Source organism: Maylandia zebra, linkage group LG3 (genome assembly GCF_041146795.1).
Source record: "Maylandia zebra isolate NMK-2024a linkage group LG3, Mzebra_GT3a, whole genome shotgun sequence".
Taxonomy (NCBI): domain Eukaryota; kingdom Metazoa; phylum Chordata; class Actinopteri; order Cichliformes; family Cichlidae; genus Maylandia; species Maylandia zebra.
Window position 1 is genome coordinate 13,595,205 of NC_135169.1, and position 20,147 is coordinate 13,615,351.

A 20,147-nucleotide genomic window follows, 5' to 3' on the forward strand; every position below is an offset into this window, starting at 1 on the left:
TGCTACAACCACACTGAAGATTAGTCATCATTTATTCATTTGAAATAATAATAATGACAGACTGTATTTTGTAACAATTACAGATGATGATTGAACAAGTAATAAAATTATCACATAGTCGTTAATACTAAAGTTTAAAAAAAGTAGTGAAAATTTGAAGGTATTAGCAGCTTGAAGCTGTAGGGAAGGTTCCACCATTACACTAACATTTCTAAGGATTTACAGTGTTCTTGTACATTTTTTGTCTGTTATTTAAAGAAGAAATCAGTACCTGGTTTCATAGTGTGGTGGTAAACTTTGATTCCAGCCGGGGACATAAGTTTGCTTGTCGTGTCAGGAAGGGAATTCAGCATAAAACTACCAAGTCAAACAATTTTTTGTCAATCTTCTCAGGGCATTTTCATACCTGTAGTTTACAAACTCATTATATTAGATGATATTTCAGGATGAACTGTAGTCTGTGTCTGTAGTGCTCTGCTGCACACCAGATTGCAGACCATGGCTGGCTACGGGTCGTCTAACTCAAAACTGCAGCATAGACCTAGTACTTGAGTCGGATGGTTCTATAAAAAACTGCTTTGGAGTTTGTTTGAAACCCGACCAAAACCACTAAAGGGTCTCTGTCCACTCATATTGGCCCACGTCTAAGTGTGATGCCCATATTCACAACTGAACACACCTTGAGTGGTTAAAATGAAGTCAACTGGACTATGTGAAGTTGTTTTGCCTTGCATCCAGGAGGATTCTTCTAAAATAACTGACAGCCCAGAGTATTTAACCCCTCTTGGTCATACTTTTTTTGAAGCATTCCTGTGGGTCATTAAAACACTGTTATCATGTGAGCCAAAATGTGGGAAAAAATCCACAGGACATTCCTGTTACCAAGCGCAAAGTGTGACACCTCTCAACCAGAGTTTGACTTGAACTGACCAAACTGCACAGGTAGGAAAACCCCCTAAAAACGGCAATAGTGGCAGGTGATAGTTGCTAGTTTTATACTAATACTTTATATGGTATACTTCATAATAATTTTATACTAATTAGTAACACGTTTATTGGTCAGATCTACCCAGTGTTTATTTAACAAAATAACTGTGTTTTTTGTTTTATCCAAATATGATGGAAGTATGTTACGACAAAGAGCTTCCTAAAGAACAACAACAATATAGAATATTTTGACTAGAATAATGGTTTAATGGGTTAGTTTAATGGTTATGGAAGTGCTTAGCTTACTCTCTTAGCTATATGTGCATTATGGTTATGGTATGGCTCCATCACAGTTCATAAGCTTTAATAAAATCTCCCCTTTGCCTGAAAAAAATCCCAAGGTTAAGATTCACATCTTTATGTAAAATTTCATATTGGATAAAGGACTTGCAAACATGAATCCTCAAAAAACAATGCAACAAAAACATTTAAAAACATTTTTTTTCTCTGTTTTTGTTTTGTTTTGTTTTTTGTGAGAAAACTAATGACAGCAGAGACACCACAAACTGGTATTCCTCTCTCTGTTGCTATTAAGAGGTGTATCTTTCACCTGAATTTGGTTTTCTTCCTTTTTTTTTTTTGCTTGGATTTTGGGCAGTAGGAGGCACGTGATGAAATGACATGGAATGAGCAATTTACGTTTCTGTTTCTCATCACCCAGCCTGACTGTCTGCCTCCACTCTGTCATTTTCCTCCATCCTCCCATCCAGCCCTGGGAATAACAACAACTTTAAAAGGCAATGGCTGCAACACCACACCCAACCGTCCCTGCAAGTTGGGCAGAGGAGCACCATGTGGCACCCTGAAGCTCATTCGCTGGAGCAGAGAGGACAAGAAAAGGAAAAGCTCCAGGATAGCCAGTGATTTGCCAACGCAGACTCGAGGTCCCGCCCCAAATGGAAGGAAAGAGGAGGGTGTGACCTGCTGACCACGGTGGTCAAGAAAACGTTCTGAAATGATGGGACAACACAGGAGAAGGTGGTGTGATCAGGTGCTCTTTTTAAAAAAAAGCTGGAGTTACATTGTTGGTGTTTATGTGCATCTGTTAACCTGGTTTGAACAAATCAGGTTTGTCCCAGTGATGGGGGTCGTGGTGAATCGACCACATGTTGACCAAAACACGTGTCCCCTTGCTGACAATGTGGCCTCCAATGCTACCAGAGATCCCCAGTTATTTAAGGTTTTCTTATTATACAAAACAATCAGATTACCTTATAATGCATTTCTGTTGTAATCTTTTTTTAGCTAACAGTGCTTCAGTTCAGCAGAAGACAATGGATGGAGAAAATAAGCTAATGTTTCCTTGTTCACATTTTCATCATAACAAGAAACTTAATGTACTAAACAAATCAGCAATGGCTGCAATACAGATTTAAACTGGTCTACCTGCTGTTGGTCATAGCGGTGTGTGGGATCAGCACGGGACTCACTGGCCGGATCCTCATGCCCTCGTTAATGACACTGTTCAGGTACGGCAGCTGACCACGGTCTGATATGGTCACAGTCCGCTCACTGCCAACATGCTCATCCAGCTCCTTCTGCACGCGCTCCTGGACCTAGAGTGGGTGAAGCATATTGGCAGACCAAATTGACCATTCATAATTAAAGACTACAGAAAAGGCATCGAGCATGATGGAGGGCACAAGATGAAGTGTCTTATATGCCGCCAGTTTTCTGCCCAAACGTCTTCATGTTTTTCTTGTTGGGCTGATAAACAGAAAGTCCTCATAATGCCTTTTCTTTTACATTTCTTTGACCGACATTATGTTTCTACCTCAGGGTGATGCAACAGGTAGGCCAGAATCCACAGTAGTGTGGTGGATGTTGTCTCCACTCCAGCTCCAAAAGTCTCGGCCGCTGTCATCAGGACATGGTCGTCAGTTAACTCGTCGTCTTTTGGCTCCGAAGATTTTTGACCCTGCCCACCAGTCTGGCCCTTTAACAAGGCATCCAGGAGGTCACGTGGTTCTCCGTCACTTCTTGATAACTGAAAACAGATCAGGTAAAACAAAACAAAAAAATCAGGCAAGATCAAAGACAATTTTCTAGAATTGTTTGAAGATATGTAAATATATTTTGAAACACAGGCAACAACACGTGCTTCATACATTATAAATTGAAACCTTTATCTCATCTTTAAGGGTTTAATATACCCACAATGCCACACTGTTATGCTGTGTGTTCCTTATTTCCCCAAGACAAAATCCTGACGTTGCCTACTGGAGAGACCCATCTTCAAGTTTTGAGCCTTGAGTGACTCCTGATGCTACGTGATGTGTTTCTATGATAAAAATCCATTCTGTTTGCTTATATTAAAGTAGTGTAAGTTTGTTTATTACCTTGTGTTCCTGCAGTTTGCGGGTCAGTAGTTGGTCTCTGATAGTGATACACTTCTTCAATTTACTGAGAGACTTGTTGGGGAATACCTGCGGGATAGAGTTAGACTCTTACAGTTTATTCAGACAAGGAAAGAAGCAATGTTTTGCTTGTGTTACTATAAATGCCATCACTGGATGGTTTTGGATCTTTTTTTAACTGCCAAATATTTGGGCCTTGTATCATATTTTTACAACTTATCAGTAAGTCCTCATGTTTTATTTTTGTTTGTTTCTATGTAAAGGTTAAGTTGAATCATACAGCTCCAGCTGTCACCAAATGGTGACAATAAGTCCTTGAGAAAGTTTTAGCTGATCATTTTAGCAACACAGTGAGAAGAAATGTGTTCTCTAAAGTTAAATATTTACATGTATTTGTTAATTTGTCAGTTGACATCTTTAAATAAAGTTTGAGTGAGTTTGAGTTTGACTTTTTCAAAAAGGGCAATTTTCTTCTTCTTTTTTTTCAAACAGATATAGGATATAAGATTGTATACAGAGCACCTCAGTACCAAGTATAGAATTATACCTTCAGCCAGGGGTAGATGTCAACCAGTCCTCCCCTGGCAATTGTTTCCACAATCCCATTGTTGTATTGAATCACCTCCTGCAGCTCAGCATCGCCGTGTCGATAGGTGGCACTGAACACTAGTGTGCAAATAATATTCGTGACGGCTCTGGTTACTGCAGAGGATGGATCAAACCCCTGCTTTTCGCTGGACAACAGCTCAACACACAGACTGTCCACCTCAGACAGAACTGAAGAAAGAAATGATAAAAAATGTAAAGAAAAAGAAAAAAGATCAGAAAATGGCACAATCAGAATTTCAACAAAACACTTTTGAAATTAAAGGTTTTTCTGAAGGTACCATAAATCAGGGTTACAGAGAGTCGCTGCACTGTCTTGTGGTAGGAAGTGGTTGTACATAAAAGTACTGCCTGACCCTTTGCCAGCATCAGTAGGTATCGCTTCAGTACAATACAGAGACATTTAAAAAAAACTAAAAGTCTGTTTCTTCATATTCTGAATGAACTATTTATAGTCTATGGAGTTACATGCTGTTTATATCCATCAAACAATCAACATAAACTGGCACATTTGAAAAAGCATTTCCTTTTTGCCTTATATTAAACATTTCTTCTGAATTCCCATGCCAACCTGAAGGCTATTTAGGTTTACGTTAGCTTGATGCTGATTTTGATGAATATTTTTTACTTTGCCTGTCAAACAGCAGTGTACTTCAGCTAAACCTGTTAAAATATTAGAAGTGTGGGGTTTTGTTTTGTTTTTTTTTTACGAAACAGATGGGTGAATTAAAATCAAGTGGCAGGATGGAGCCAAGTACCGATGTCTTGCAATCGAGTTGTTCCTTCTCCGAACAGAGTGAAGGAGTTGTGGACGAGGCGACGGTGATGCTTCCAGAGAGGGGTGTAGTCTGAAAATGCGATGTCTTTGCCTCCTCTGGTCAGCAGGTTGGTGGTGACCTGCAGGGAAAAACAAGGATGAATGTAAGAACAGTTTCAAAACAGTACTTCAAAATAAAATGGAAGAAAAATATTCAGACAAGGACACTGCTGAGAGCAGCACAGAGACAGGAAATGACATTGACCTGACACCAAGGACGAAAACCAACAGTATTATTTCTGTGAAGGGTTTTCTAAAAATGCAGTGGGTTTTTCTTCTGTTGTGTTTTTCACATCAGAGTAGCTGTGAAATGGTTTACAGGCATGAAATATACATAGGAAAATCCACATTACGTAACAGTTACATTACTGAGGTTCTCACTAAGCTAGGGGCATCTTAATGAAAGACTTCACATGTGTTTAATTAAGGGTGGGAAGTACAGTAAAGGTGAAGGGTTTATAATTATGGATAAGCGTTAACCTCAAATAAACTTTGTAAAAAAAAATAAAATAATTTTTGTAAAATGAAATATGAGTTATATAGTTTTTTGATTTAGGTAAAATGTTCCATAAACTGGATGTTCTGCCTTGAGTTTATTGCCCCCTACTGGGCCTTGTAAATTGTTGTTAATGTGACATGCACTTTGACCCAGAACAAGAAGATGACCATGTTAGTTAGGGTAAGCAGGTTCACATGTGCTGAAGGGTTCCTGTAGTTATCCACTGCATTTCCTCTTTCTTGTTTATGCCTTCGAAAGCAGCGTCTGTAAGTACTTGTTGACTTAACAGTATAGAGCCATATTTTAGTAACATTTGCTAAATTTGCTAAGCTAACCACATGTCATGTATACATAGGATGACCTATTACATGAATATGTCTTTGTCTTTTGTTGCTAGCCTTGACTTGCTATAGAGTAGATAATGGCATTTGTAATATATCATTGTGTTAATCACCTTACTATTGTATTATTTCTTCTTATGTTTTAGTTTCACTCAGATTCAATGGTGTATGGCGGTGCAATGTAAAATAAAGCACCTGGAGCTTGGACGCTATATGCTGACTCACGTATTCTTTCAAATGGAGTTTGGCTGGCTGCGTGAATTGTGTACCTGCACACACAAGGAGAGCAGTACACTAAAGCTATAGTGAAGAATTGAAGAATTCTGGTCATTATCAATATATATACAGGTTACAAAAAGGGAGTTTTTCCTTCCTTCGCCAAGCGCTTGGTGGATAACGATATGATTGTTGGGGGCTCTTTAGAGTCATTACCCTATAATGTAAAGCTCTTTTAGGGAGTAGTTGTTGAAATGAAATTTTATCAAACTGAATAAAATTATTTCTCAATTATCACAGATCACATAAGACATGAGTGTCATTAAGTACCAAAGGGTCTAACCAACAGCCTAAAACCCAAAGTATTCCAGAAAAAATCCAGAAAATCAAACACTAAAGAGCCTAAAATCATTTCCCACTTTAGAAACTAACCAGTCCAGTTAAAATTAAATTTAGATCATGAACCTCCATATACCCTCTTTATGCCCTTCAAGCTGCAAAAACATAATTAAATTGAAGAATCTGGGCAATTGTTGGAACAGAATATCATGTGGGTATTTTCTCTGTCTTTACATCTGCATGTCTCACCATGCTCGGCCGTCCAGCAAAGTCCTTGCCTTTCTGCATCAGAACCTCTCTGGCATGTTGATGGCTGTTTATGACCACAGTGTAGTGAGGACCGAGGTAGAGCCCAAACAGAGGCCCATACCTGAAATGGAACAGTGCGGACACTGATGCATAAAAACGTGACCACAGTGAATTGAGATACACTAACTAGTCATAGTAATCAGTAAATTGTCCTTATACACACTAACTCATCCTCCCCCACTCATAAATATTTACTATATTTATTTAACATTTAATATTTACATCACTAACATTTACTTGTCCTCCTCAACATTATCTAGATCTCCAATAATGAATGCATACTTACAAACATTAACCTGTCCTCCTATCCTTTAACTAGTCCTCCCAAACATTAACCAGTACTTCCATAATGGATTTATGGATTTATGGATTTATATATATATATATATATATATATATATATATATATATATATATATATATATATATATGTGTAGATATATATATACATATATCTATATCTATATCTATATCTATATATATATATATATATATATATAGATATAGATATAGATATAGATATATATATATATAGATATATGAACTAGTCCCCATCAACACATGTATACTTGTTTACAAAAATTAACTAGTCCTTCCAAACATTAAACTTCTACAGTGAACATGGGCTGATGAACGTTACTCCTGAAATTTAACTAGTCCTCCACACAAACATTTACCTACTAAACATAGCTGGACTGGCCATCGGGCATACTGGGCATTTTTCGTTTTTATGGGCCGATGGGTTTTTTTTTTCCCGTAATGGTATAAACACTGAAAGGTGTTTCTCGTTTGGCTCTCGGTGAAGGCAGTCTCACTTTTTCTCCTCTCCTCCTTCCCCTTATCTTCCCTGCTTAGCCTCTTGTGTCCTTGTCTTGTCTCGTGTGCATTACTTTCCCTTGAACCGTCTCTCACTGTCTGTTTCTAAAACCTAAAAGAGAATTATGGATTTGATCAACTGGTCTCTGAATGCTATTGACACCCTTTTCTCAATGAGAAGTCTGGGCTCGGGAGAGCCCGAGTGCCCTGGAGGGACTTTCCCTGCCGGATACACGATGGACGGGTGGCAGAACTGGAGGATCATGTGCCTGGCGGGAGTGTCGATCGAGGACGCTGAAGATATCTACCTATGCGGAACCATGATAACAGGGTTCTTGCTGATCGGAGTTTGCTTGGCCCTGGCTTATCGGAGAATTAAGACAGCGGAACCGGCTGTTCAAACCGCCCCCCCCCCCCCCCCCCCCCCCCCCCCCCCCGCCCCCCCAAGGCTGACCGCTGGAATCGAAGCGACGGGACGAGGCGCGGCCTCTCACAACGAACGCAGCATGGTTAACATCTTGGAGACGCTTACAGCTGCCGTGAAGGCTCAAAACAACACCATTGAGCGTATATTGGGATACATCAAAGAGAGGCCTGCTCAAAATGAGACCCTTGAGCGAAAGTTGGATCACATCACAGAACGGCTCACTGCATGTTGTGGGGTCTCAGAATCACAAGAATGACAACACCACGGAACAGAAGTTTGATACCATCATGGGGAGGCTCGCGGTTCTCCTGAGCTGCTTGCATAAAAGAAAAATCAACAATATTCAACATGCGGACACCACGGTGCCAGCTGCACGGGCCCAAGGCTGGAGCCGAACAAAAACTCCCTGATAACGACTGTGTGATGACTATTCTTCCCATCCCATGCAAGGCCACCTGGGTTGGCTGGTAGACTGTTTACTTAGCCTGATAGGGTGAAGGACACTGTCTCAGCTGAACTATGGACACGCTCACACATACACTTACACTGATAAGCACTCACATATCCCCCCCTCCTTCCAATGCCTTCGATGCTTGTTGCCTCCTGGGAACACGAGGCGGGTCTGGGCAACCTGCATGTGGCGAATAAAATTTGAACTTGAACTTGAACTTGAGGTGGTGGATTGGCCAGATGAAGGGAGATGTGTAAAAATGACTGTTTGGTGGTGGCTATTGCGGAGCTTCCACAGATTCAGTAACATTAGCAAGTGGTGGAGGCCAGCAGGTGCAACACGCTGGCAGGTGGATGACGGAAAGGCAGGAGGAGCAGAGACCTGAGGTGGTGAACTGAACTTCAGGTAAGAAGTTATGACCTGCAGTCTATCTGGGTCAGATATAAAGTTTAAGTGTAGTTTATTTTCGTTATGCTGACTTTTTACAGTCAGTTACAATAACTCGAGTAGCTAGCATGACAGAGTTTCTATACAGCTGGGCGGGTGCTATGATTTTATTGATGTTGAACTTGTTTTATCTTATTTTATTTATAAGGTTAGTTATTAGAGTTTCCAACTGTCCCGTAAAAAACAGAGTCGCCTTGTATTCAGAGAAAATATTGTGCGTTTGGTATTGAGGTGAAAAGGAACAGTTTGTCACGGACACAAAGTTGGAGTTATTCTGTGTCTTTGCTGCACAGCTGCCTCTTCTTCTCTCATTCTCTCTCCCCTCTCTCTCCTGTTTCTACTTCAATCATAAAACTGATCAATGATCAGCTGATCGGCTTTTCTCTCTTGTTTGTTTATCGCCCACTTTGCGCCAGAAAGAGGAAACCAGCGGATGTCGCGCTAAACAACAGCAGCACGTTTAAGCTTGATCAGCTGTTGTTAGAATTTATTTAATATTAATTTCTAGTATCAGCTGATGTTTGCTGGAGCCACAGCTGTAAAGCTGCTGGTCATGATGTCTGTTTAGATATGTGGTGAGAGGGAAACATGAAGATGAAACCAGGAGATGTCCTTACTGAATCATCAGAGCTGAACAGGTGATGGAGAAACAGGTTTACCTTTTAGGTGACATGAATGAGTTGAAGGGAAGTTATGAACTGTTTCTGAGAGACAAATAACACCAGGATCCTTTTTTAGGTAGCTGACAGCTGGTAACTGTGCAGGGGCGGGTCTAGCAAAGTGTTGCCAGGTGGGCATGTAGGGCATTAACAGGGAGAGGGGGGCACAAAGAAATACTTTTCTTTGTTATGTCATCAAAAAACTTTGAATAAATAATTATCTGAATCTTACAACAAACCTTTTCATCTGATGTAAAATATAGAAATCCATTATTGTACATAGTAATTTTTTGAGTAGCTAAGTACTGTACATGATGCCAGTATTTTCCCACATTTTCTAGATACTGCACCAGTACTGTGTGTAAAATGCCATCAAAAAGTCACTTAAGCTTTATTCTTTCTCACCTGTCTTTCTGTCTCCTTTCACTTTTTAAAGGTTGCCATGTTAGAAAAAATATTTTGCCCTGCCATGCTGTTTATTGATGTGGTAAATGAATGGTTTATGGAAATATATCTAAATCTGTCATCAGTAATCAGTAATGATCATGTCTCACCTCTAGTCTTCTCCGTCTTAATTTCAGGTTTTCACCATGTGCTGTAGATAGTTCAGGAGGTTAACTTGACCAAGCAGTCTACTTTCAGGTACTGTTTAGAATACCAGAATAGGGAGGATGGTGTAGGTTTAAGTTTATTAGATTGATACATATATACCAACAAGACAGTGTACATCACTGTGACAACGGCGTTTGTTTTCATTCAGAGGATTTGTGGTTTTTCCTATAATACCTGGTGGGCCGGTCACCAGTCAAAATGTCTGGGCCGATTTTTTGTCCCAGTCCAGCCCTGCTACTAAAGTTAATATTAAGTATTCCTCTCAAACATCAACTACTCATTCCATGATAAGTAGTAGTAGTAGTCCCCCAAAGATATACATATTTGTATAGTTTGTCTTCCTAAACATGCACTAGGTTTTCCACTTATTTTGTCCCCCAACTGAAGGAATATTTGCCGACTAACATTAACTAGTCTTCTCAAACATGACTACACGTTAAAAGGTCCTGCCAAAGTGTCCCTAAAAATGAACCAGTCCTTCCATATCTGTGACTGATTGCTGTCTTGTAAACATGACTGATTCCTCCTGACAAAACTCGTGACCAAACTCACGACCAGAAAATTAACATGCCGATCTCACCTGTGGGACATCTGCGTGAAGAGGAGATGAGGTGGGAGGCCTCCTCCAAGCCAGGGGAGACTGCCCAGGAAGGGGAGCCGTGGCAGGCAGGGGATGGAGCCCCGAGCCGAGGGTTCGGTTACAGGAACGAGCCGGCATGTGGTCAAGAACAGGACGACCACTACGACAGTAAAAAGGGTGATAAGGACAGAGGGAGAGAGCGAAGGAGACAGGAATGAGAGGAGACAGGTGAGCATGTCTGCGGTGAGGTGGAGGAGAGTGCAGGGAGACGCTGGAGAGCCCCGGCTTTAACCTCTTACACGCACAAAAAAACCTTGGAGAGGTCGCTGTGTGTGTATGCGGGAGTTGTTTTTGTTACTTACGTATGACCGTGAATGTGTGTGTGCGCTCGCTGGCGGGTGTTTATGTTGGTTCGACAACCTTGATGTTATCAAGCTGCATATCTGGTTCCCATAGCAACCTTAAAGGAGAATACGACCTCGTCAGTGGGTTTCATCCAAGTCAGTTTGTTCTGTTTCACCACAGGATGAAACTTCAAGGTGATATTCGAATTTATCTCCTGGATAGCTGTAAATCAATGGACCACATGCCAGATGCACACCAGTGGATTTGTGAGCGTTTCAAAGCACTTATTAATGTGTTAACGAGCTGTTACTGTTATTAGTCTATCATTCGTTGTCTGTTTGTTCAGCAGCAGCACAGATACCCGAATGTCCACAGGAGGCTCAGCAAACATTTACAACTGCTGCTCTAAAGCTGAAGGGTTTCAAAATAAAACGCCTTTAACCATGGACTGTTTGAGACTCACTCTAAACTACCATTTTACATCATATTTATTATATATTTATATTTATTATAATGACACAAAATGAGATGGTGTGTGTGTTTGTGTATACTTATGTGAGTTTGTATTATGCTGTCTGTTGTTGCTTAATTATATTTGTTATGTTGTGTTTGACAAATTAACTTGTTTTAAAAACTAGTTTTGAGCTTTGTTTTTGGCTTCATTGTGGTCTCTTTTTAATTTGACTCTTGTTTGAGTAACTCTGTGGTACAGTGATACGGGAAAAGTCTGTTTCTGTTCTTATATAAAGACCCGTGTAGCACTTATTACTGGACCTCAGGTTAACTCCATGAACATTTCAGAGAGTCAAAAAGGCACATATTCAATTTCAATTCAGTTTTATTTATATAGCACCAAATCACAACAACAGTCACTTCAAGGTGTTTTGTATTGTACAGTAAAGATTGTGTAATAATACAGAGAAAACACCAACAATCAAACAATGCTTTATTTAGAATACCACCTTTTGCAGTCATTTCCTGTTTCATATGTTAGGCTATCCCCTCTCTATCGCTTCTCCAATTTTGGTGATTAAACAGAGTTGGGTCCACTTTAGCTCAGTTGGCTGATCATGCACTCATATGACACATGGTTAAGGGCTGCTGGCTGGGGTTTGAATCATTTTTATTTATTTATTTTTTTACTCAATTTCCATCTGGGATTAATGCAGTTTCTCTGATTTGGATTCTGATTGCCCAAAACCCAAACAAAAGACATAATAAGAGGCTCTAATGTAAGTATTCTGTTAATGTTGGTGGCCTCAGTTACACAATGGACTCAGAGCCAGCGGTACACGGGCAGGAATGCTTTTCTTACTTGGAAATTCCGACACCACTTCATAAGATGAATGGGATGGGCGAAACTTCAGTATCTGCCATTATTAGCTGGCGTTAGCTGAGGTTAGACTGACTCGTAATTTAACTGTGATTAATATTTGCAATGGAAATTACACATGACATAAAAAAATTACAGATGATGTAGTAGGTTTCTTTTAAAAAAAAAGATAATTTAAAAATATCATTGGTTTCATAATATCTAATAAGCTTCATACAGTTAACCACAATCACTACATGACAGAAACACAAGCTTCATCTCTTAATAAAAGCAGTGCAAATTTGTACCTGAATAAAAACAAACATGGGATGTTAGAACACTTTAAGCACTCAAAACTTACAATAGACAGCTGGTTTGGAAGAGAACTGAACAAATATTTAAAGCATAAGCTGATCATTTTTGGAGCAGCCTTCAGGATCTCCATGTATTAACATGCTGTTTTTAGACTTGATGGATAGCATTAACAACCTGCTAGCTGCAAATAATCATGTGCAGTTCCACATGATTATTAACAGACAAAAAGAAAACATATTACTGATACAGAAATGGTTTTCTATACGAGATGACTGCAAAAAGTGCAGCCTTTCATCCACCCTACTGTTACTCATTTTATGTTAAGATTTAAATTGGTATTGGTATGGGGCGTAACCTTCAGTAACAGTAATAAATCACACAGCAATAGTACATTCATGATATTCAAAAATACGTTAGCCTACTCTCAGTGAGCAACTTATAGGAATACATTACAAAATACATTTTGGGGCATGTATTCTGTAATCTGTAGTGGAATACATTTTAAAAGTAACCTTCCCAACACTGTTTATGAGCAAGCACTGGGTGACAGTGGGAAGGAAAAACACCCTTTTAACAGCAAGAAACTTCCTGTACCACCCAGGTGGCCATCTGTCATGACCGGCTGGGGCTGGAGGGAGGAAGACAACACAAGGACATTCTGTGAATGAGAGACAGAGATTAATAACAGGTATGATTCAATGCAGAGAAGTCTATTAACACATAGTGAGTGAGAAAGGTGACTGGAAAGGAAATACTCAATGCATCATGGGAATCCCCCGGCAGCCTATGTCTATTGCAGCATAACTAAGGGAGGATTCAGGGTCACCTGGTCCAGCCCTAACTATATGCTTTAGCAAAAAGGAAAGTTTTAAGCCTAATCTTGAAAGTAGAGATAGTGTCTGTCTCCCGAATCCAAACTGGAAGCTGGTTCCACAGAAGAGGGGCCTGAAAACTGAAGGCTCTCCCTCCCATTCTACTTTTAAATACTCTAGGAACAACAAGTAGGCCTAAAGAGCGAGAGCGAAGTGCTCTAATAGGGTGATATGGTACTACAAGGTCATTAAGATAAGATGGGGCCTGATTATTTAAGACCTTGTATGTGAGGAGCAGGATTTTGAATTCAATTCTGGATTTAACAGGAAGCCAATGAAGGGAAGCCAAAACAGGAGAAATATGCTCTCTCTTTCTAGTCCCTGTCAGGACTCTTGCTGCAGCATTTTGGATTAACTGAAGGCTTTTCAGTGAGTTTTTAGGACATCCTGATAATAATGAATTACAGTAGACACTCTGAGACAGGATATTTCTAATTTTAGAAATTTTGCACAAATAGAAGAAAGAAGTCCTACGTATTTGTTTAATATGTGCACTGATGGACATATCCTGGTCAAAACCGACTCCAAGATTTTTCACAGTGTATTGGAGGTGAAGGTAATGCCATCCAGAGTCAGCAAATGGTTTTTGGATCAGTGCTTGGACTCCTTTAGTTTTTCCTTATAGTCCTTCGCTACAGGAGTATGGAAAGTTTTAGGCTCTAAATGTAAATTCAGAACAAAATAAGGACTTTTTATTAAATAACCACCTTCTTACAGAGTAAGGTACAAAACACACTTGTGCCCCACATTTTGAAGTTGGTGGTGGACTCGTCATGCAGGGCTCGGTTGATTTTAGACGCCATGATGTTAAGATTTGTGCTCTTGAGAACCTGAAAGAGCACAAATCTCATTCCTCTCGCAGTTGAATTTGGTTCTTTGTGACTGTGGCTGGATGCTAGGGCTTGCTGTCCTGCTGCAGGATGAGTCTGGGGCCAATGAGATGCCTCTGCGATGTAGGAGAATCTGGAAAATCTAAAGCAGCCACATACTGTACGGAGTGTGAGTCAGTGGCTGCAGATGACAGAAACTGAAGGCCGCAGCGCTTCTGACGCCACATTAATGTCTCCATCGCAGTGTGTTATTTGTAACAGGTGGAGGGAACAGGAGGTGGCAGAGTGCCATGGCAACAGCCTCTCTTACTTCGCCCACACACACTCCCTCTTCCATCATCTTTCTTGATATAGCTTCCTTCTCTCTTCTCTCTGCATCGTCAGCTGACTGTTTTTTGCAGCCCTGTCGCCTGAACGCTCTCACGCCGATGTGATCGGGCTTATTTTAGTCACCCGGGATCCAAACACTCACAAACGTAAGCAGCACCAGAACCCGAGCTGATTAAATATGAATATACAGAACAGAGGGTGCTAAAAATGCCCGAAGCCGCAGTTCCTCTGAAAGCCACCAGATGCTCCCGGGGAATGCTCTGAATGTGTGGAAGTAAAAGTTAAACTAAAAAATGAAGCTTGTCTGTTTGGTCTAACAGCATACTCAGAGACTTGAGCTAAACCCTCCCATCAGAAAGAGTTACACATTCAGGGTGTTGTTATACTAATATTACCTATTCATTCATTTATTTTTATTTATGATAGCATATAACATATTTCATTTATGTTTTTCTGTATACACTAAATTGAGCAGTGCTCCTAACTTTGTTGTATGCTTACACTTAGAGCGATGCTGAAGGTCAAAGAAAAAGTATCTGAAAAGTTTGGGCACTTTTCTGAAATATGTCAGAGATGTTTTCAGCAGAAATGAGAGCAGCTGTTTGTTGTTTGTTGCACAGTTTTCTGTTTTTAATCAGTTTTTTTAATTGAGGGCTGGGTTTGATCTTAGCTTAGTTGAACCACCTTTAGCAGCAATAAGCTAAAGTGATTATTTTCTCTATGACTTTGTCTTCTCTGCTTCAGGTCACTGAGGTTCGTGCACAGCTCTCTGAAGGTCTGGACTTTGACCTGACCGCTGCTGCACTGACTCTTTTAATATTCAGGGAATCTGTTGTAGATTTGCTGCTGTGCATGTGATCATCATCCTGTTCCATGTCTCAGTTTCAGCCAAGCTTTAGTTGTCACACAGATGGCCTTACGTTAGACTCGAGCATACTTTGGTACACAGAGGAATTCATGACGGACCAAGTGACTGCAAGGTGCGCAAATCATCACCTCCCCACCACCTCGCTGACTGTTGGTCTGAGGTGTTCGTGCTGATTTGCTCCACACAACATCATTTTGGTCCCATCTGTCTAAAGGACGTCGTTCCAGAAGTTTTGCGGTTTGCTCAGGAGCACCTTCTGTTCTTTTTAGAGTGAAGAGGCTTTCTGCTTCCAAACAACTAGTTTTTTTATTTGTACCGTCATGAACTTCACTGTTTAACATGCTGACTGAGGCCTGTAGAGTTGGATATTTTGCAGTTTCCCTGATCATCAGAGGGTCTGAACTCACAGTGAATTTCTTGGATGTGGGAACACAGCTGAATGCTCCAGACCTGCAAATGTGTAAAACTTCTGCTTTTATAGATGTGCTCGGACTTCCTGATGATCATTTAATCAAATGCATCTGATAATCACCCCCTGGGAGCTATTTTGTTTTGCCATGACTGTTAAGAGTCCTGTGAAAACTTTATATTCAACATGACCGTATGTCATTTGTTTCATAGTTTGAAACTAATAACTTTTTATTAAAATCTTTTTCCACCTTGTGTTTTTAACTTAATGTTATATTTCTTCTTTCAGGTTAAAATAATCATAATGCAGCACTATAGTGTGCTAATAATAATAATTAATATTAACTAATGCTATTAGTTAATTATATTATATGTGTTTCACTTTTTTAAGTGATATTAGTATAAGATGATAAGATGTAAAACTCATGTGTATATGTACTGTAGGTAGTCTCTGTAAAATGTGAGATGGGCTCCTTTATTAAAATTATTCGAATATTTACTTCTCTTTACCTCACCCTGACAGCACACTTAGCCCAAATTTGGTGTATCGAGGCTCCTTGTAATTCAGTCGCCATTGCTGATCACCCTAACACTAACCTATCAGAGGATGTAGTTTGGTCTTTGTAATCAGGGACAAGAGTCATAATGTTTTGACTGTCACACATCAAAAATTATTGATTGCGTTCTTCTAAAATCTCTCCCACATTGGCTTTCCTTCATTGGCTCCCTGTTAAATCCAGAATTTAAAATCCTGCTCCTCACATACAAGCTCTTTAATAATCAGACCCTGTCATATCTTCATGGAAATATATTGTCCCATTAGAGCACTTCAATCTTAGACTGCAGGCTTACTTGTTGTTCCTAGACTAATAAAAAGTAGAATGACAGTCCTTCAGCTTTCAGGCCACAGCTCCCAGACTGGGTTCAGCAGACAGACACTAGCTCTGCTTTTAAAATTAGGCTTCAAACTCTTATAGCAGAGGTCGCTGATGTCCACTCGGAGCCTCTGGTTCACCCTTTAATAACTAAATTTAATTTTGAACCGAGGCAGACACTCACATGTGGACATGTCACACCCACATAACTTCTGTGTGGAGCCGTAGAGGCCACTGGTCCTGCTGTGCTTTTATTTTATAAATGTGCACACACAGAAATGTGCACACCACCAACCAGCGCTCAAACACAATCTTAATCAGCAGGGTATATGGGTAAATGATTCTATTTGTCCTCCTGTCTGTGAATCGAGGATGGATGGATGGATGGATGGATGGATGGATGGATGGATGGATGGATGGATGGATGGATGGATGCCTCCCTGAGCACTGATATCACCAGCCACCTTCAGTATTTTAATGCTTTACTGTAGTTGTCATTAAGCTGCAGTCTGTGTGGCTTTATGTAGAAAAATGTACAAACAACATCAAATAAAAAATAAAAATCTAAGTAAACTCTGCTCCTTTTACATAACGCATGCCCTGAATCTCCCTCATCTCCATGGAGACAACATCACCGCAGCTGAGCCAGAACGAGGCTGTGCAGGAATGTCACTAACATGTAATCATGCCACCCTCTCTCTTTATCGCTCTCCGTGTTTCCTCTGGGTGTCTCTCGACCCTTCTGCAGCACTGCGGACTGTGTTTACCTGCAGGTCTGAGCAGAGCAGCAGCCTCTTTGTCCTCAAAACAAACTTCACTGACACCGGTCACAGCCTCAGTCTCCCCGCGAGGCCAAATGCTCCTAACTTGGAACTCCAGCTTCAAAAACAGCCCGCTCCTCTCCTCCTCCATCTCCTCCTCTGCTTGTGTAACTCCTGTCTTGCCGCAGTGGAGGAAACCCCTCTCTCCTCTAGCTCTACGTCGCTCTGCCGCCTGTCCTTTTAAGGCATGGGGGATACCCGCCGTCACGGCCGGATGCTGCCCATATTTGGGCAGCTACGAAGCGTCGCGGCGGGGGGAATCCCTCGCGCCGGTGTCGACCAATAAGGCCCGGACGGGAGTTACCTAGGAGACGGAGAGTATAAAAGCGCAGGGAGCCCAGCATCCTCAGCATCTTCAGCATCCTCAGCCTCAGAGCGTGGACTAACCGACCCGCTCCGGATTAACCGCCGGATTATCGTTTTTAAAGGGAATCCCGGCAGCACGAGCCCAGCAGCTTTACGTTTTTACTGGATTTTTGTTTGTGATTCGTGTAAAAATGCTTCTGGAACGCGAGGACAGCTTCATGTCGGAGTTTGAGGACGCGTGCAGCGCCTGGGTGGACAGTGTGGGCTCGAGCCTCAGCGACCCCGCAGACTCGGACGTGGGATCACCTTTCTGCCAAGGTGAGTGTGATAGAGCAGCTGTGCCAGATGTTTGCACCTGTGACTGATGTGTGACGAGGAGGCTGCCCGCTGATTATGCAATGACAGTAACGCCCCCTCTCTCCCTCCCTCTCTCTCTCTCTCTCCAGTTTTCTCTCCGGGCACCGACGCCTCTGACTCAGATTTCTTCTCCGACTTCAGCGACTGCTCCTCGGACACGCTCTCGCCCTCCCTCGGCTACACCGGCAGCTTTTTCGCGGAGCCGGAGGCGGCACCGGCGGGACTGAGCAGCACCGCGGACGCGATCCTCAACATGATCACAGAGATCGTGGGAATCTGCACAGAGATGGAGCAGCAGCAGCAGCAGCCCGCCACCAACACCATCACCTCCACCACCTCTGCAGCCTCCAGCTTCGCCCCAGCACCTGTCCTGGACCTCCCTCCACCCCTGCCTGCCGCCCAGCAGCTGCCCTCCACCTCCGCTTCCCTGCCAGCTGTGGTCAAGAGCGAGTTTGTGGCTTCCAGTTGCAGCAGCGGGTGTGAGCCGCTCTCCACAGCCGGAAACGACGCGCTGTACCCTTCCAGCGCGGACTCGCTTCTGCCGCTGTCAGCTCTGGAGCAACAGGTAGATGTGGCGGATCTAATCGACTCGCTGCTGAGCGCTGACGCCGCACAGGGAGACCTGAAGCCCGCATGCGAGGTGAAGCAGGAGCCGCTGGGGCTGGAGGACTGGCTGAAGAGCCTGTCCGCCGCTCCCGTTACCGGGGGAGATTCCGGCAGCTACGTCATCAACAGACCGCCGATAAAGACGGAGCTCGTGCAGAGCGGGAGCGACCTCCACTGCGCCCCCTCCTCCCTCCCCTCAACCCTCGACTCCCAGCTGCTCTCCTCCCTCCTGCAGGGCGTGTTCCCGATAGTCAACATCGGCGGCGTGCACGCGGCAGCAGCCCCCAAGCTGTCGCGCGGAGGCAGGCGAGCCCCCGCGAAGGGGGGGCCGAAGGCGAAGCCGTTCCCGTGCTCCGTGCAGGGCTGCGAGCGCCGCTTCTCGCGCTCCGACGAGCTCAACAGGCACGTGCGCATCCACACGGGACAGAAGCCGTTCCAGTGCACCATCTGCGCGCGCAGCTTCAGCCGCAGCGACCACCTGACCACGCACACTCGCACGCACACCGGAGAGAAGCCCTTCTCCTGCGACGTGTGCGGAAAGAGGTTCGCGCGCAGCGACGAGAGAAAAAGGCACGGGCGCGTGCATGTCAAGCAGCAGCTGCGCGCACAGATGATGGCCGCCTACTCCCTGGCCCTGAACGCGCCTGGCGTCTAAAAGCAAAGAACAACAGCAGACGAGCTCACTCAGAGCTTCAGGATTTGAACCGTCGACCGGAAAGCGTCCGAGACACCTTTCCACATAACGTCACATCGTGGACGATTTTGGCTGGACCCGAAAGAGGAGGAGGACGTGCCAGGCGTTTACAGGTGTTCGGGGGACTACCAAGTGCACGTTTTGGTTCCTCTCAGGGCGCATGCGCAAGCGCGGTCCTGCAGCTGGACTGTGAGCAGGGCCGCACAGGAGAGGGCTGTACCGCAGGTGCCACTGACGTGTTTCCTGTCTGCGCCCGCCTGCCTGCTTACTGTGGTGGACTGTTAAAGGAGCAGTCCGCTGCCCGCTGGGAGGTTTCTCCTGTAAAATACCAACCTGTGACTTTTCTGCATGAGGACGTGAAGAAATGTAGACGTCAGAATGTCGTGCTTTGTTTTGACTGCTATTTTTATGTGAACATCTTTATATTCGAGGAGTTCTATGTTTGTAAGATAGCTCTATTTTTCTAGATGGCTCGTCTACCTCTTCGTGTTTACAATCAGATTGTATATATTTCTAAAGATGAATGTGCTGCGATGTCACTCTTTCTTTTCTATGAGACTGATTATGAAACCAACGCTCGCGTCTTTGGACGCTGACTGAACTTTATATTACTGCGGGTGCAGGTCTGAGCTGCACCGGTGCATCGTGTTGTTTGTACTGTGACGGTGGAAAAAAAAACTGAACACATACCAGCTCAGTGAGAGCTGAGCTCCAAGTAGCACACATGGCTGTGCAGGTTTACTGT

At 42.7% G+C, this 20,147-nt stretch overlaps 2 protein-coding genes across 3 annotated transcripts in view; one reads left to right on the top strand and one right to left on the bottom strand.

Moving 5' to 3' along the window:
* Positions 1-14: 14 nt before the first annotated feature.
* On the bottom strand, positions 15-10,794 carry cyp17a2 (cytochrome P450, family 17, subfamily A, polypeptide 2). Of its 2 annotated transcripts, XM_004574870.6 has the most exons (9): positions 10,464-10,794; positions 6,412-6,532; positions 4,709-4,847; positions 3,892-4,121; positions 3,327-3,413; positions 2,762-2,974; positions 2,374-2,543; positions 2,038-2,141; positions 15-1,937 (listed from the first exon to the last, which is right to left on the bottom strand). In XM_004574870.6, exons 1-9 carry the CDS (start codon positions 10,697-10,699, stop codon positions 1,672-1,674), a joined length of 1,566 nt encoding a protein of 521 aa, XP_004574927.1. In that variant the 5' UTR covers positions 10,700-10,794; the 3' UTR covers positions 15-1,671. The 2 variants fall into 2 exon arrangements, with proteins under 2 accessions (XP_004574927.1, XP_004574928.1); XM_004574871.6 differs by lacking the exon at positions 6,412-6,532 and having other exon boundaries at positions 10,464-10,744.
* A 6,976-nt stretch (positions 10,795-17,770) lies between these two features.
* The window catches only part of LOC101475150 (uncharacterized), a 2,431-nt gene continuing 54 nt past the window's right edge, over positions 17,771-20,147 (top strand). The window contains exons 1-2 of the mRNA XM_004574869.2: positions 17,771-18,063; positions 18,192-20,147. The exon at positions 18,192-20,147 is cut by the window's right edge and continues 54 nt beyond it. Coding sequence (XP_004574926.1) covers positions 17,937-18,063; positions 18,192-19,363 — 1,299 coding nt within the window. The 5' untranslated portion in view covers positions 17,771-17,936 and the 3' untranslated portion in view covers positions 19,364-20,147. The remainder of the gene's footprint in view (positions 18,064-18,191) is intronic.

Excerpts from the sequence above, each read along its gene's own strand:
- cyp17a2 (XM_004574870.6), bottom strand. The coding sequence starts at position 10,699 with ATGCTCACCTGTCTCCTCTCATTCCTGTCTCCTTCGCTCTCTCCCTCT. Across the intron at positions 4,848-6,411 it reads TTGCTGGACGGCCGAGCATG|GTCACCACCAACCTGCTGAC; the intron begins GTGAGACATGCA and ends TTTTCCCTGCAG. Across the intron at positions 4,122-4,708 it reads AACTCGATTGCAAGACATCG|TTCTGTCTGAGGTGGACAGT; the intron begins GTACTTGGCTCC and ends TTCTTTCTTCAG.